General features: G+C 36.9%; 1 protein-coding gene across 2 annotated transcripts in view; it reads right to left on the reverse strand.

Annotated features, from left to right (window-relative positions):
* Window positions 1–3448: 3448 nt before the first annotated feature.
* LUZP2 (leucine zipper protein 2) overlaps window positions 3449–12610 on the reverse strand; it is a 511483-nt gene continuing 502321 nt past the window's right edge. For both annotated transcript variants that reach the window (XM_046017873.1, XM_046017871.1), the window contains exons 11-12: window positions 5591–5677; window positions 3449–4813 (exon numbers count right to left, since the gene is read on the reverse strand). In XM_046017873.1, the coding sequence (XP_045873829.1) occupies window positions 4709–4813; window positions 5591–5677 (192 nt within the window). In that variant the 3' untranslated portion in view covers window positions 3449–4708. The remainder of the gene's footprint in view (window positions 4814–5590; window positions 5678–12610) is intronic.

A 12610-nucleotide genomic window follows, 5' to 3' on the forward strand; every position in this document is an offset into this window, starting at 1 on the left:
TGAAACAAATAATACATTGTTATCAATTAAAAAAAAATTTAAAAATGAACTTCATACACATACCAAATAAAATTGATAAATATGGCCAAAAAAAAAAAAGTATACGTAGGGTGTGTAAGCCCAACAAATCAACTGTCTGAAAGAACAGATACTCTAGCTGAAGGTGAGAGTCTGTGGAGCCCAGATCCCCACCCTCTAGCTGGGCAGTCACCTGCTGCGAAAGGACCAAGAGAGCAGCTACGACTGCAGAATAGGGCAGGGTGCACAGGAGAATCTCTGAAGTCCAACAGTTAGAAGAGGTTAGAAACTTAAATACTAAATGACATCAAGTGGACTGTGTAGATCCAGGCGAACGTCCAAGGTTGTGATTCCCACTTAGGACACACACATATGGTCTGAATTGTGTATGTGACGTTCAGCAGCATTTCCAAATTCATCCAGAAATGCCACCTCTCTTCTGCTTAAAGTCACAGCCACAGGCCTGTGGCTCCATCTCTCGTGGGGGGGTGGGGGGTGGAAAGCCAGAAAAAAATAGCTGAGAAACAAAACAAAACAAAAAACCAGAATGAAAATGTTTTTGTGTACGTTCTCTTCCTAAAAGACAATGTCTTGGGGTGCCTGGGTGGCTCAGCGGGTTAAAGCTTCTGCCTTCCGCTCAGGTCATGATCCCAGGGTTCTGGGATGGAGCCTCGCATCTGGCTCTCTGCTCAGTGGGGAGCCTGCTTCCTCCTCTCTCTCTCTTTGCCTCTCTGCCTACCTGTGATCTCTGTCTGTCAAATAAATAAATTAAAAAAAAATCTTAAAAAAAATCTTTAAAAAAAAAAAGACGACGTCTTAGGATTCCCTGCTACCACACTAGAAACAGGCTCCCTTCTGTTTCCTTTTTCTTCCCTTGCTGCTTCAGGTTCTGAATGAATTCATTCAATAAGTATTTCAGCACCTTTGAGGAGGTAGCTCGTTCTGTGCACCTAAATCTCATTTGCAAACAAAAAATATAAAAATCTACAACATCTATTATAACAAAATGAAAAAAAAAAAAACCCACCCTAAATAAAAGGAAAGATTTCTGAGACATGGGCAGGAGAGGTTGAAGACACTCCCAGGGTGACATTTCAAAAAAGTTCCTAGCTCTGGATACACAGAAGCAAGTACTGTTTTTAATGTTAATATTTGCTTTTTCAACTAGTTGATGTAGGAGGATATACATGGTAGTCTTGGTAACAAATCTTTATTGAGGAAAAATAGGCCATCTTTCAGTAACTTTTATTCTTCACCATTGACCATTGATATATGTAACATAATCCAACAAATAGTTTGGGGGGATCTAAGACTGTACACGTGACTAAGAAAACTTCCCCTAAATAAACAAGTCTATGTTTTCATAACTCTCTAGGTCTGCCCAGCTCACCTTACTCTATGGTATCAGTAATCACTTCAGCCTCTGTGGACATTAATGCTACTTACAGTACCTGAGCTATAAGAATAAGATTCCATTAGAGCAAAGTTCAACAGACATCGTTTTAATCCAGCTATCCACACTGTAATCTAAAACAGTAAATGTCTGCTTCTCACTTCTCTTAGACTTGTAATCCAGTATATTTTATGAAACAGAATTGTGTCTGAAATAGCATTATAATGCTAAACATATGCTTAAGGAATGATTAAAAAAAAAAGTTAGTCATCTAGTATATTCAGTATTCAGAGATTTTAAGATCACACAGAAAACCACATCTAGATGAGTTACTGAATGAGTCACTTTTCTTCTGAGCATGTTGGCATTGGATAGACAGTCAGCATTCAGGCCTTATACATTTTAGGCACTCATCCACTTTACATATAATGTAATGCATAGAAAAGGAAAAACAAAGTCCAAAATGAACTCCTAATTTAGAATGGCTATATAGCATAGATTAATATTTTAAAATAACTAGAGAAGTACGTTTTTGTTGTTTCATTAGTACCTATATTAAAACAAGTTTAGTCCACTGGAAAGTATATTTGTTTCTCAATAGGAGTCAATTTATATTCTGCAAATCTTTAGTAATATTTTACTGCTTACCATTACAGGCACGTAATAGAATTACACTACCTGAATTTAACATGTCAGTTAATATTTCCTTCCACGTGAGGGTAGTTAGGCTATGAATGTTAACACCTCAAAAACAACGTCAATTTATCTAGCTGTTAATTAAAAGAAATAATAAGAGACAGCATCTCTTTTATGGACAAAACCACACATGTAAGTAAAGCATTTTAAACCTTTTGGATGCTATTTTAAAGCAATTAAAGAATTGAAAAAAAATAAAATGCATTCATTAAAGTCACATAATATACTAAAAAAAAAGGAAATCTGTGCTTTGACTATTAAAAGGAACTTGCATAATATTTCTTAAAAGTATTTATAAAGCACTTCTGCTACGATTCTTTTTTGTTTTGAAACAAATAATGCAACGTGTAAACCACAGTCAACTCTGAAGGATGCATAATGCTATCTATTATTAAAGAAAAACCTATACATTATACTCATGGAAAGCCCACTTGATCATGCCAGTAATTGAGAGAAACACATTGATTATTTTCACATACTAGAGATTTAGAGCATGGGAAAAATAATTTACAAGTGAAACTGTTGAAATTTGATTAATATTAGGCCAAATTCTCATCTTTCAGCATCTTATAAAAATTTCAGAGAATATCAGCTCGATTCTCTTTTTATTAGTTTCAAAGTTGCCTCAAAACATGTGCTAAGGTGAAACAGTGATTAACTTTCCATAGGGTCCATGGAGGGAAGTTGGAGCATGGGGTGGGTGTGGGGAAGTGAACTTAAATTAAAATAAATTAGCAGCTTTCCTTTTATAATCATTGGAGATGGTTAGGGTTTCTGGGTACAGTGGTGAAGTTATGAGGAACAGAACTCGGAAACTAGCAACACTCCATCTCATGGAATTAAAAGAGTATTAGAGCTGAGTCATCAGAGGAAAATTTGGACCTTGATTTTTTTTTTTTCTTCTATCCTGGTCACTTTATCTGAAACTTCTAAGGACCATCTATAAAATAAATTCTCTCTCTTTCTCTCTTTCTCTCTTTTTTTTGGGGGGGGAGTAGCCTGAAAAAAAAAATACTGATAAATGACACTGAATTACTTCACAAGTATAACTGCCACGTGGTTATATCACAATAATACTTACTATTTATGATAGTTTGACATTCCTCCAAATCACTAAATTTTTTGGACTACATCATTGAGATCAAAGGTGTGCCATTATATATCAGAATTTAAGTTCATCCACTAATTACAGATTTCCTTCCTCCCTCCCTCCCTTCCATTTTTCCTTCCTTCCTCCCTCCCTCCCTTCTTTCCTTCCTTTCTCCCTTCCTTCCTTCCCTCCCTTCTTCTCTCTTTTCCTTTCTTAAATTAACAATATCTTCTAAAAAAAAAAAAAAATTAACAATATCTTCTAAGATACAGTGCTCCAGATATATTAACTGTGGCTTGGCAGATCCATTCTATAAAACCAATTGTTATGCATGCTTTATGTGTTTGCAAAATGGATCTAGCCAGTAGAAGTGAATATATTCAGTGCAGACAACCTAACTGAATCATTTAACACATTAATTTGAGTCTTTAAGTTTGATGCTATCAATCCTATCAATCAGACTATTATTCATGTATCAACTCCTATTGCTTGTGACTACATTTTAGATTATTCAGGAGTGCATTTATTTGATTAGTGGTATTTCTATGGAGAGACCCAACTTCAGCGATGATCACAGCTGTTGACTTGTTTTAGTAATACATTTGTTTTCAAAAAATACAAATCTGGGTTTATTGGTTCTACATGGCTGTTTTACTTTCATCAACTCCCCATTTTAAAATGTGTATTATCTGCTTGCATATTTCTGTTTTGCAACCCTCTTGTCATCCCACATTCCACTACTCAATTTCACACACACACACACAAACTCTTGCCAAGCATTTCAAATAACTCAGTTCCTAACTTGGAGTAAAGTCCAGCAGACAACCATAGGGATGTGTCTATAGAATGCCAAAAAAGATCTTGTCAATTGTGTCAGAAATTCAGTCATTCATCCAGATATTTTGTCTACATCATACCAAACATGTTTAATGAATTCTGTTAACTGACTAAAAATCTGACAGAATTGCCTTGACTTTATTTAGACATGGTTCAAAATAATAAGAAGAATGGCAATAAACACCCTCAAATAAACAATATATTCAGGTTGACACAGATTCCAACCTTAAAGTGACTCCCATTGGCCAATGTGGAACAGAATCTTTATGATTTGGTTGCAGTTTGGATTCTAAGAATGCCAAGGATCCACAAAATTTTTATCTCCTCCAGTTGATTTCAAAACTAGATCATAGAAGAACTGGATACCCAATGAATCAGAAGGATTAAATGTTGTTCACTGCATTTGAGTTCAGAACTGACCAATTTATGCTGGGCAATTTACTGATGACAATGACTATTTATGACTGTGGATATCCATTTTAATTAGGTTATTGCTTAAGGATCATAATTGGCCTGGAATCTCTTGGAAAATTTGTAGACTACTTTATATAAAGTTACAGAAAATTGTGAAAAAGTTGCATGCTTTAAAAACTTAGTATTTCCATCAAGCCTGTGGTTTGAAAAGAGTATGAAGACAATCATAAGTGGATGTTTTTAACACAGTTTCTTGATATTTACAGTATTTTTTCTTCTCTAGTTGCCCTCCCTTCAAAGCTGGTCAATTGTTTTTCCGGGGTTTTTTTCACCTCACATTCAGTACAAGGAGGCATTTGCAATTTCTGTCAAACAATACAGAAAAGACAATTAGAATAGTTAAAATAAATATATGTCTAAGGTAAAAATTAAAATCCTAACAAAAGTAATATAAATTTGTATATGCCGACAAATACAGAATATGAATGCTAGACCGAAATAAAATAAATATAAATTTATTAATACTTTTATTTCAATGAAGTACATAAAATACTGTTTACAAATGGCAAGATAGTTCAAAACTATTTTGTGAAGACTTTAGGTAAACCATTCAACTCTGATTAATCTAACCCAAACGTTAAGAAATGTTGTGTCAAGTGAAATGGTCTCTAAGAATTGCTATGATATAATATCTTTGGTCAAATATAGAACAGTACAGAAGGAAGTTTAGAATTAAGCTCCTGAATTGTGTTTGCTGTTTGTTTTTGTTGGGGATATGTAATTATTTCTATGTCCTCTGTTTCCCCAAATCCCTCCTTTTATCTTTTTTTGTTCCATAAAGAAGAGATGCATGTTTTTTGTTATCTGTTTATTTTTGTTTCGTGTGTATGTGTGTGTGTGTGTGTGTGTGTGTGTGTGTGTGTTGGGGGCTGTACCTCCCTCATCCTGTTTTTCTGAGGACCTCAGATGATCAAACCAAAAACTCAGTGGCTGGCACAATGCTCATAGAAAGTCCAGAGGCCCTAGGTGAAGGAAGCATCTCCTATTAGTTAATACAACATCCCTGCTTCAGTTAGAGAAAATCATTGGACCCAAGGGATTCAAGTTCTTCCTGACAAAATCAAAACAAACAAATAAAATACCTTTGGGGCAGTCACTGGCTCTGCCGTAGCATTGATTAGGGGAACGACTTTGTGCTTCGTTGAGCAGGTCCTGCCCTCTTGTAAATGCTGCAAATGAAAATAGATCAATGTAGTTAAATTAAATGAAGGAGGGGATAGAAAAATTCCCTTGAATTCTTCCCACTGAGAAACTTCCTTTACTTTGATGCAAGCTGAAAGGGCAAGATAGAGACAAAATAAACTCATCACATCCTGAGTGGGAGCCCAAGGAGAGATCAAGCACTCACAGGTGTTTTGGGGATCTTAGTGATGCTTATGAAAATCAGCTACTACAACCAAATTCCGTTCCAATGGAAAGCTCTTTCTTTGCAAAAGCAGTTAAACTTAAGTAAAGAATTATAGAACTATTGTATCTGTGACACATCTGGACTCAAAGACTTAGATATGTCGGTGGTCTGTACATGTGCAGGAACATCAGTACTGCAAGCCCCGAAGCAATTTAAACAGTCTAGTCAATAATCTGTCTAGCAAAAACTCCTCGGTACCTTAAAAAAGATTCTATTTTGGAAAATAAGATCTTATATTTTACTAACTAGGAATTCTCATCTTCAACAGTTTTGAAGAAGAACTGCTGGCCGTGTATTCCAATTGGGCTTTGTTTCCATTTTAACCAAGGTTAAAATATTGACTTTCCCTTCCTTCCCTTTCTCCCATGCTCTCTCCTTCTCTCCCTCCCTCCCTTTCTTCCTTCCTTCCCTGTCTGCTTCTCTTCTCTTCCCCCTTTCCATACAGTCTTTCATTCTTCCTCCCTCCTTTCTTTCTCTTCCTCTTTATTTTTTTAAAAGATTTTATTTATTTATCTGAGAGCGAGAGAGCAAGAGTGAGAGAGCATGAGTGGGGTGAGGGTCAGGGGGAGAAGCAGGCTCTCTGCTGAGCAGGGGGTCCCATGCGGGGCTTGATTCCACGACTCCGGGATCACAACCTTAGCCCAAGGCAGACACCATCTCTTCTTCCTCTTTATTTTAAACATATTTTCAAAATAACTACAAAAATTGTTAATTGTAAGAATATGCTTCTTTTTTGGGGGGCGGTGGTGATTTCTTCTAATCCTTTCCATGTATACAACAGAGCCCAGGAATCGAAGAGTCCGTAGCCACTGGGTAGCTCTGAACTTGAACAAGTCCATTTGTTTCCTTGGCATCTGACAGCAAGGAGGAGACCAAAATGGCCTTCGAACCCCAACATCTTATAAATTCCACAGGTAGATGACAACTAAAGAGGTGCTATAGGAGACTTAACCTAGTCCAATTCAGATTTTAGAGCAAAGTTACTTTCATATGCTTCCTATTCTGGCATTGTATTGCTCTTAGTGGAAAACACACTACATTCCTTTACCATTCCATGCCTATGTGTATGCCAGCCATCTCCCCTTCATAAAAGTCTCTCTCCATTGGGACATCCTGACAACCAGCTAGTCACGCCTTCCCTAGAATGTCATTTCCACCAGTAGATGCACTCAGTCATGCTTTTCTGCTCTAAAGGTACAAGCATATAAAAACTGGATCACTTAACAATGTTTTTATATGTATAAGCATGTCTAGCTGCTTAATATATTGTAAGATCTTTGAAGACAGAGGTGACATTTATTAGCTGTACCTTCCAGCTTGAGGCCAACAGATAACAAGAAGCCAATATGAAATCTCTGAATAAATAATAATGAAAATATGATTGGCTATGAAATTCATTGGTTATGAAAATATTCTAGTCCTTCAGAATTTCAATAAACACCTGATTTTTTTTTCATATGATTTGATTTGTTTGTTTAATTGAGACTCCGAAATGGTTACACAGAATCCCTTTTTCTATAGAAGCCTACATTATAGTAGCAAAGTAAGATAACAACTATAATAATAGTAGTCAAAACCTTGGCTACCTTATCCCAAAGAATTATAGGCAGAGGCACAGAGGAACCTTGTACACTAACTAAGAAATGTGTTTGTTTTTATGTTCTGAGGGTTTGAATTACATCTGGACTCTGAAATTTCTTTAGAATGTTATAGTTATTCTACTTTCGTTACGATAATACAACTGGCTTGCATTTTTATCATGGTTGCATTTAGCCTTTGAGAAATTAACAAATAATTGTATGAAATCAAGCTCAAAAAACATGACCAATGTAGAAAGTATCCTGAAAAGTATAAACCTTCCCAAAATATACTTTAGAATAATGGCATTTGTAGGCCTTACATATTTGGGGGAGAAGTTTATTTAAACATTAAACAGTTGTATTTAAAGTAGTTCTTCTCAAAGTCTTTAGCATGCAATTTCCTAAAGTTCGGTCTTAAATGACTTGTCCACATAATTACATAAGGTGATTGTTAAAACATAACACTCCTGGGTGGTAGTTCAGTCCAGTGACTGTGGGGTTTGCATTTTTTTTTTAATTTTTTATTTATTTATTTATTTATTTGACAGAGAGAGAGATCACAAGTAGGCAGAGAGGCAGGCAGAGAGAGAGGAGGAAGCAGGCTCCCCGCGGAGCAGAGAGCCTGATGCGGGGCTCGATCCCAGGACCCTGAGATCATGACCTGAGCCGAAGGCAGCGGCTTAATCCACTGAGCCACCCAGGCGCCCCGGTTTGCATTTTTTATCAACACTTCAACAATTCAAATGCACAGTCAAATTTGAAATCCACTTCTTCATAACGCACAAATACATTACAAATCTCTTAGAAGGACATATAGCAATTTCCTAAATCTATTTGACCTCAAAACCCTGTCTCATGTGGTGCTTCACTTGAGGTCATTCTCAGGAGGAAGAGACTATAGGATTTGCAGTGGAGTTTTTTCTTTCATTAATGCAAGCAAAGCCGACTATTTCAGACAAGGCTTTGATCATCTGAACAATGAAAACTATTAAACTTCAACATTAAAGAAAATGTTATATGGCTGAAAGATAATGTGAACTTTTTTTGACACTTTGATCTTCTAATGAACACTACCTTTAAATTTATTTTTTTTTCTGTGCCTCACAGGCACTGTAGAAATTTCATGAGATGAGTTTTATAAAATTCTTAGTGTTTCTCAGAGAGGCAACAGATGTAAGAGCAACATAATTATAACGTGCAGGTATCATGCCTTAATAAGCATCTTATCAACCTTGTAGCCACTGATAAAGTGCACATTCATTGGTGAAAACATAAAGGGGGTGTTTCTTCATGGAACCCTTTCCCATTGGTTGCCAACATTACCCAGACTGCCAAAAATTCCAGATGACTGTACTTAAGGAAGAAAAAAAAAAAAAAAGGCACATGGTTACAAAGCTTTGGGAGTAAAATAGACTTTGGTTTGAGGATTAGCTCTAATATCTATTCATGGGTGATCTTGATAAAATAACTCAATAAGTTACTTATCTCTGGGCCTCAGTTCTTCAGCCGTAAAACGGAGCTACTTCACAGAATTATTATGAGAAAACATACAAAAATATTCAGTATAAATTCTAACAATAAACATTCTCCCCTTTCTCCCTCTTCTACTTTCTTTCATATTAGTATTAGCGTGGTTAATGAGTACACACCAACAATTACGATGAGTGACACTGACATTAAACATGAGGTTTGGGGCAGAATCAACAGTCACGTAATTCCCACACGCAGAAGTGAAAGAGGGAAGGGGGAAAGAAAAGAAAACGGAGACATGAGTGCTGATTTGGAGGGATACAAAATCACTTAGGACTAATGCTGCTTTTCTGACACTATAGATTAAAAATAATAATAAAATTAATACAATGGTTTTTTGGGGGGAGTGGAGGAAAAACGGCGAGAGAGGCCCCTGAGTGGCTGTCAGTTAAGTGTCTCACTCTTGGTTTCAACTCAGGGCGTGATCTCATGGGTGGTCAGTCAGAGCCCTGCTTTTGGACGTGCCACTCTGAGGTGGGGCAGGGGGGAATCTGCTTGAAAGGTTCTCTCCCTCTGCTCCTCCCACCACTTGCATGTGGGCGTGACCACACACTCCCTCTCTAATAAATAAATATGTCTTTTCAAAGAAAGGATGAGAAAAATAGAAGTTTCAAGGTATGGAAAATGATGTTGATATATTTAAAGCTTTATCCAATAAAACACAGGCTTGAGATTGCTACTGGCCAACTCCTTAATTTTGCTCTTGTGACTCCATGAGCAGGACCTAGTTAAAACTTGCCAGATTCCTGACCCGTGGAAAGTGAGAGATAATTAGTGTCTCTTAAAGCCATTGACTCCACGATAATCGGTAACTGAAAACTAATACAGATACTATGGCAGAATACCTTTATGTGGTACCATGTGAGCCTGAAATAACTTACTGTATTGCTTTACCTTTGTTTTGAAAATTTAACCATAGTTAATGTATTGGTAGTTAAATTGTAAATAAAAACTCTTTGCGGGGTTATAATTTAAAAATAAATGTGGGGTGCCTGGGTGGCTCAGTGGGTTAAGCCTCTGCCTTTGGCTCAGGTCATGATCTCAGGGTCCTGGGATCGAGTCCCGTGTCAGGCTCTCTGCTCAGTGGGGAGCCTGCTTTCTCCTCTCTCTCTCTCTCTCTCTCTGCCTGCCTCTCTGCCTACTTGTGATCTCTCTCTGTCAAATAAATAAATAAATTATTTAAAAAAATAAAAATAAATGTGTGAACTTAATATACAGATTTTTTTAAATGTAAAAATAACAGATAATCTCTTTCCCAATTCTTTTTTTCCCCCTTAAGATCTTATTTATTTATTTATTTATTTATTTGACAGATCAGAAGTAGGCAGAGAGGCAGGCAGAGAGAGAGAGAGAGAGAGAGGAGAAAGCAGGCTCCCCGCTGAGCAGAGAGCCTGATGCGGGGCTCTATCCTAGGACCCTGGGATCATGACCTGAGCCAAAGGTAGAGGCTTTAACTCATTGAACCAACCAGGCACTCCATCTTTCCCAATTCTTTCTCCCAGTGTCTTTGTGGCTATTACTACTGCTGGCTCTTTCACCTCTTAAAATTCTGTTTAATAACAGTCCTCCTTTCACATTTTATTATCTAATCTATTTGTCCCCCCTTTATCTCAACCCCTCATATCTACACATGAGGAGATCAACAGCTATATAATGCTCTCATGGCCATAAAGGCATTGTTGCAAATTAAACCCATGTCCACCTTGCTGTGAATGGGGGATTTTTCTAAGAGTCTATACTACTTTTTTCTCACATTATTTACCTTTATAACATCTTAATTTATAACATTTTAATTGCCATGTTACATTTTACAGTTTTACTAAAGACATGATTTTTAACACAAAATATTCCCGGGGTGGGAGAACACATCAAAGATACAGTGTTGAGGCCAGCTGAGATAGTCACTACTGAGAGATAACTAGAATAGGGACGGTTCAAAGAAGAACTTGTAGGCCAAACAGTGATATGTACATTCAATTTTGCAATTATGAGAGACAGGTATACTGTAAATATCCTGCAATGATATGCCTACTTATCAAAGGAAGTTTATAAGCCAATGCTTTCTCTATGTTGGAATCTAAAGGGATTTATTAGTAAATCTTTTAAAAAAAAGAAAAAAGAAAAAAGAAAGAAAGAAAAGGGACGCCTGGCTGGCTCAGTTGATTAGGCATCCACCTTTGGCTCAGGTCATGATTTCAGAGTCCTGGGATGGAGTCCCCACATCAGGCTCCTTGCTCAGCAGGGAGCCTGATTTTCCCTCTACCTGCCACTCCACCGCTTGTGTACATGCACTCTCACTGATAAGTATTTTAAGTAAATAAGTAAGTAAATAAATAAATCTTAAGAAAAAATAGAGATTCATGAATAGGGCTCTAAAGTGTTCAGTCCATACAACACTGCTTAAAAAACACCATCCCTCACTCGGGTCATGTCTTATGGGTAATGAGATTGAGCCCCGCATTGACATTGGGCTCTGCACTCAGTGGGGAGTTTGCTTGAAGATTCTCTCCCTCTGCCCCACCCCCATCATGCATGCATGCATTCTCTCTCAAATAAATAAATAAATCTTTAAAAAACAAACAACCAAACCAAACCAAAACAAAACCCTCCATCCCTCACCACAACCTTCTTCCCCCAGTGAAAGTTTTGGAATATCTACCATTTTTATAAGCACTTGTCTGTCATTCGCACTATACTGGAGACCACTAGGACCCATAAGGCCTCTCCCTTTTCCTTCAACTCACAAGGGTGACAGGAAGTTGAAACTTGGTTAAATTTTCCAGAAATTAGATTTAAATACTCAAATATCTGGAGTTGGAGTTTCAGAACTTATTTCATGAGTCCATTACTAAAACTGAATCATGCAACTGAAAGAACAGTAACAAAAAAAGTCCATATTCAAATGATTTGCATTCTGTGTGTCTGAAACTTCTACACTACCTGTCATCAAAATATGTTTAACTTCTCATCACAACTCGACTCAAGAGATAGGAAATCTTGAGACTTTTCCCCTCATAAGCATTGGTCAGAATCTAAGAAAAGTAACAACAAGAACAACAACACGTAATATAGCTTAATTGTTACATATAAATTCAGGAGAGCTCATTGCTTGAGGATTCTGTTATCTTGGCTTGCAGAACTGAAACCTGCAGATGAGAGCAGCTGACAGTCTTTCCATGGGTAAGTCAGTAAACCATTTTTTATTAAAATAATTCAGTATGTTAGACTCTAATCTCCTCTATCTTTCAGAGATCATGGGGTTTATCCTTTTATTTCCTTCCTGGATTATTGAACTAAACTATCCAATTCTCTCTAACCTTATTTTCTCCAATCCATCTGCCACTCAACCTCCAAAAATGTCTTCCTAACATATTTCATCATGCCAACTCACTGCATAAAAAAATCAATCAAATCAAAACAAATTAGAAAAATACCACCCCATATACAAATTTGTGATTTCCCATTGCCTATAAAGTACAGAAGACTGGGGAGATGGATGGGATGAGGGATTTGGAGACTGTTTTCTTAAACAAGTGAGATGTGATAAAAGAGTGTGGCCTTCAGACTCACCTTGATGAACTGCA

The sequence above is a fragment of the Meles meles genome, chromosome 8, assembly GCF_922984935.1.
Source record: "Meles meles chromosome 8, mMelMel3.1 paternal haplotype, whole genome shotgun sequence".
In the NCBI taxonomy this organism is placed as follows: Eukaryota; Metazoa; Chordata; class Mammalia; order Carnivora; family Mustelidae; genus Meles; species Meles meles.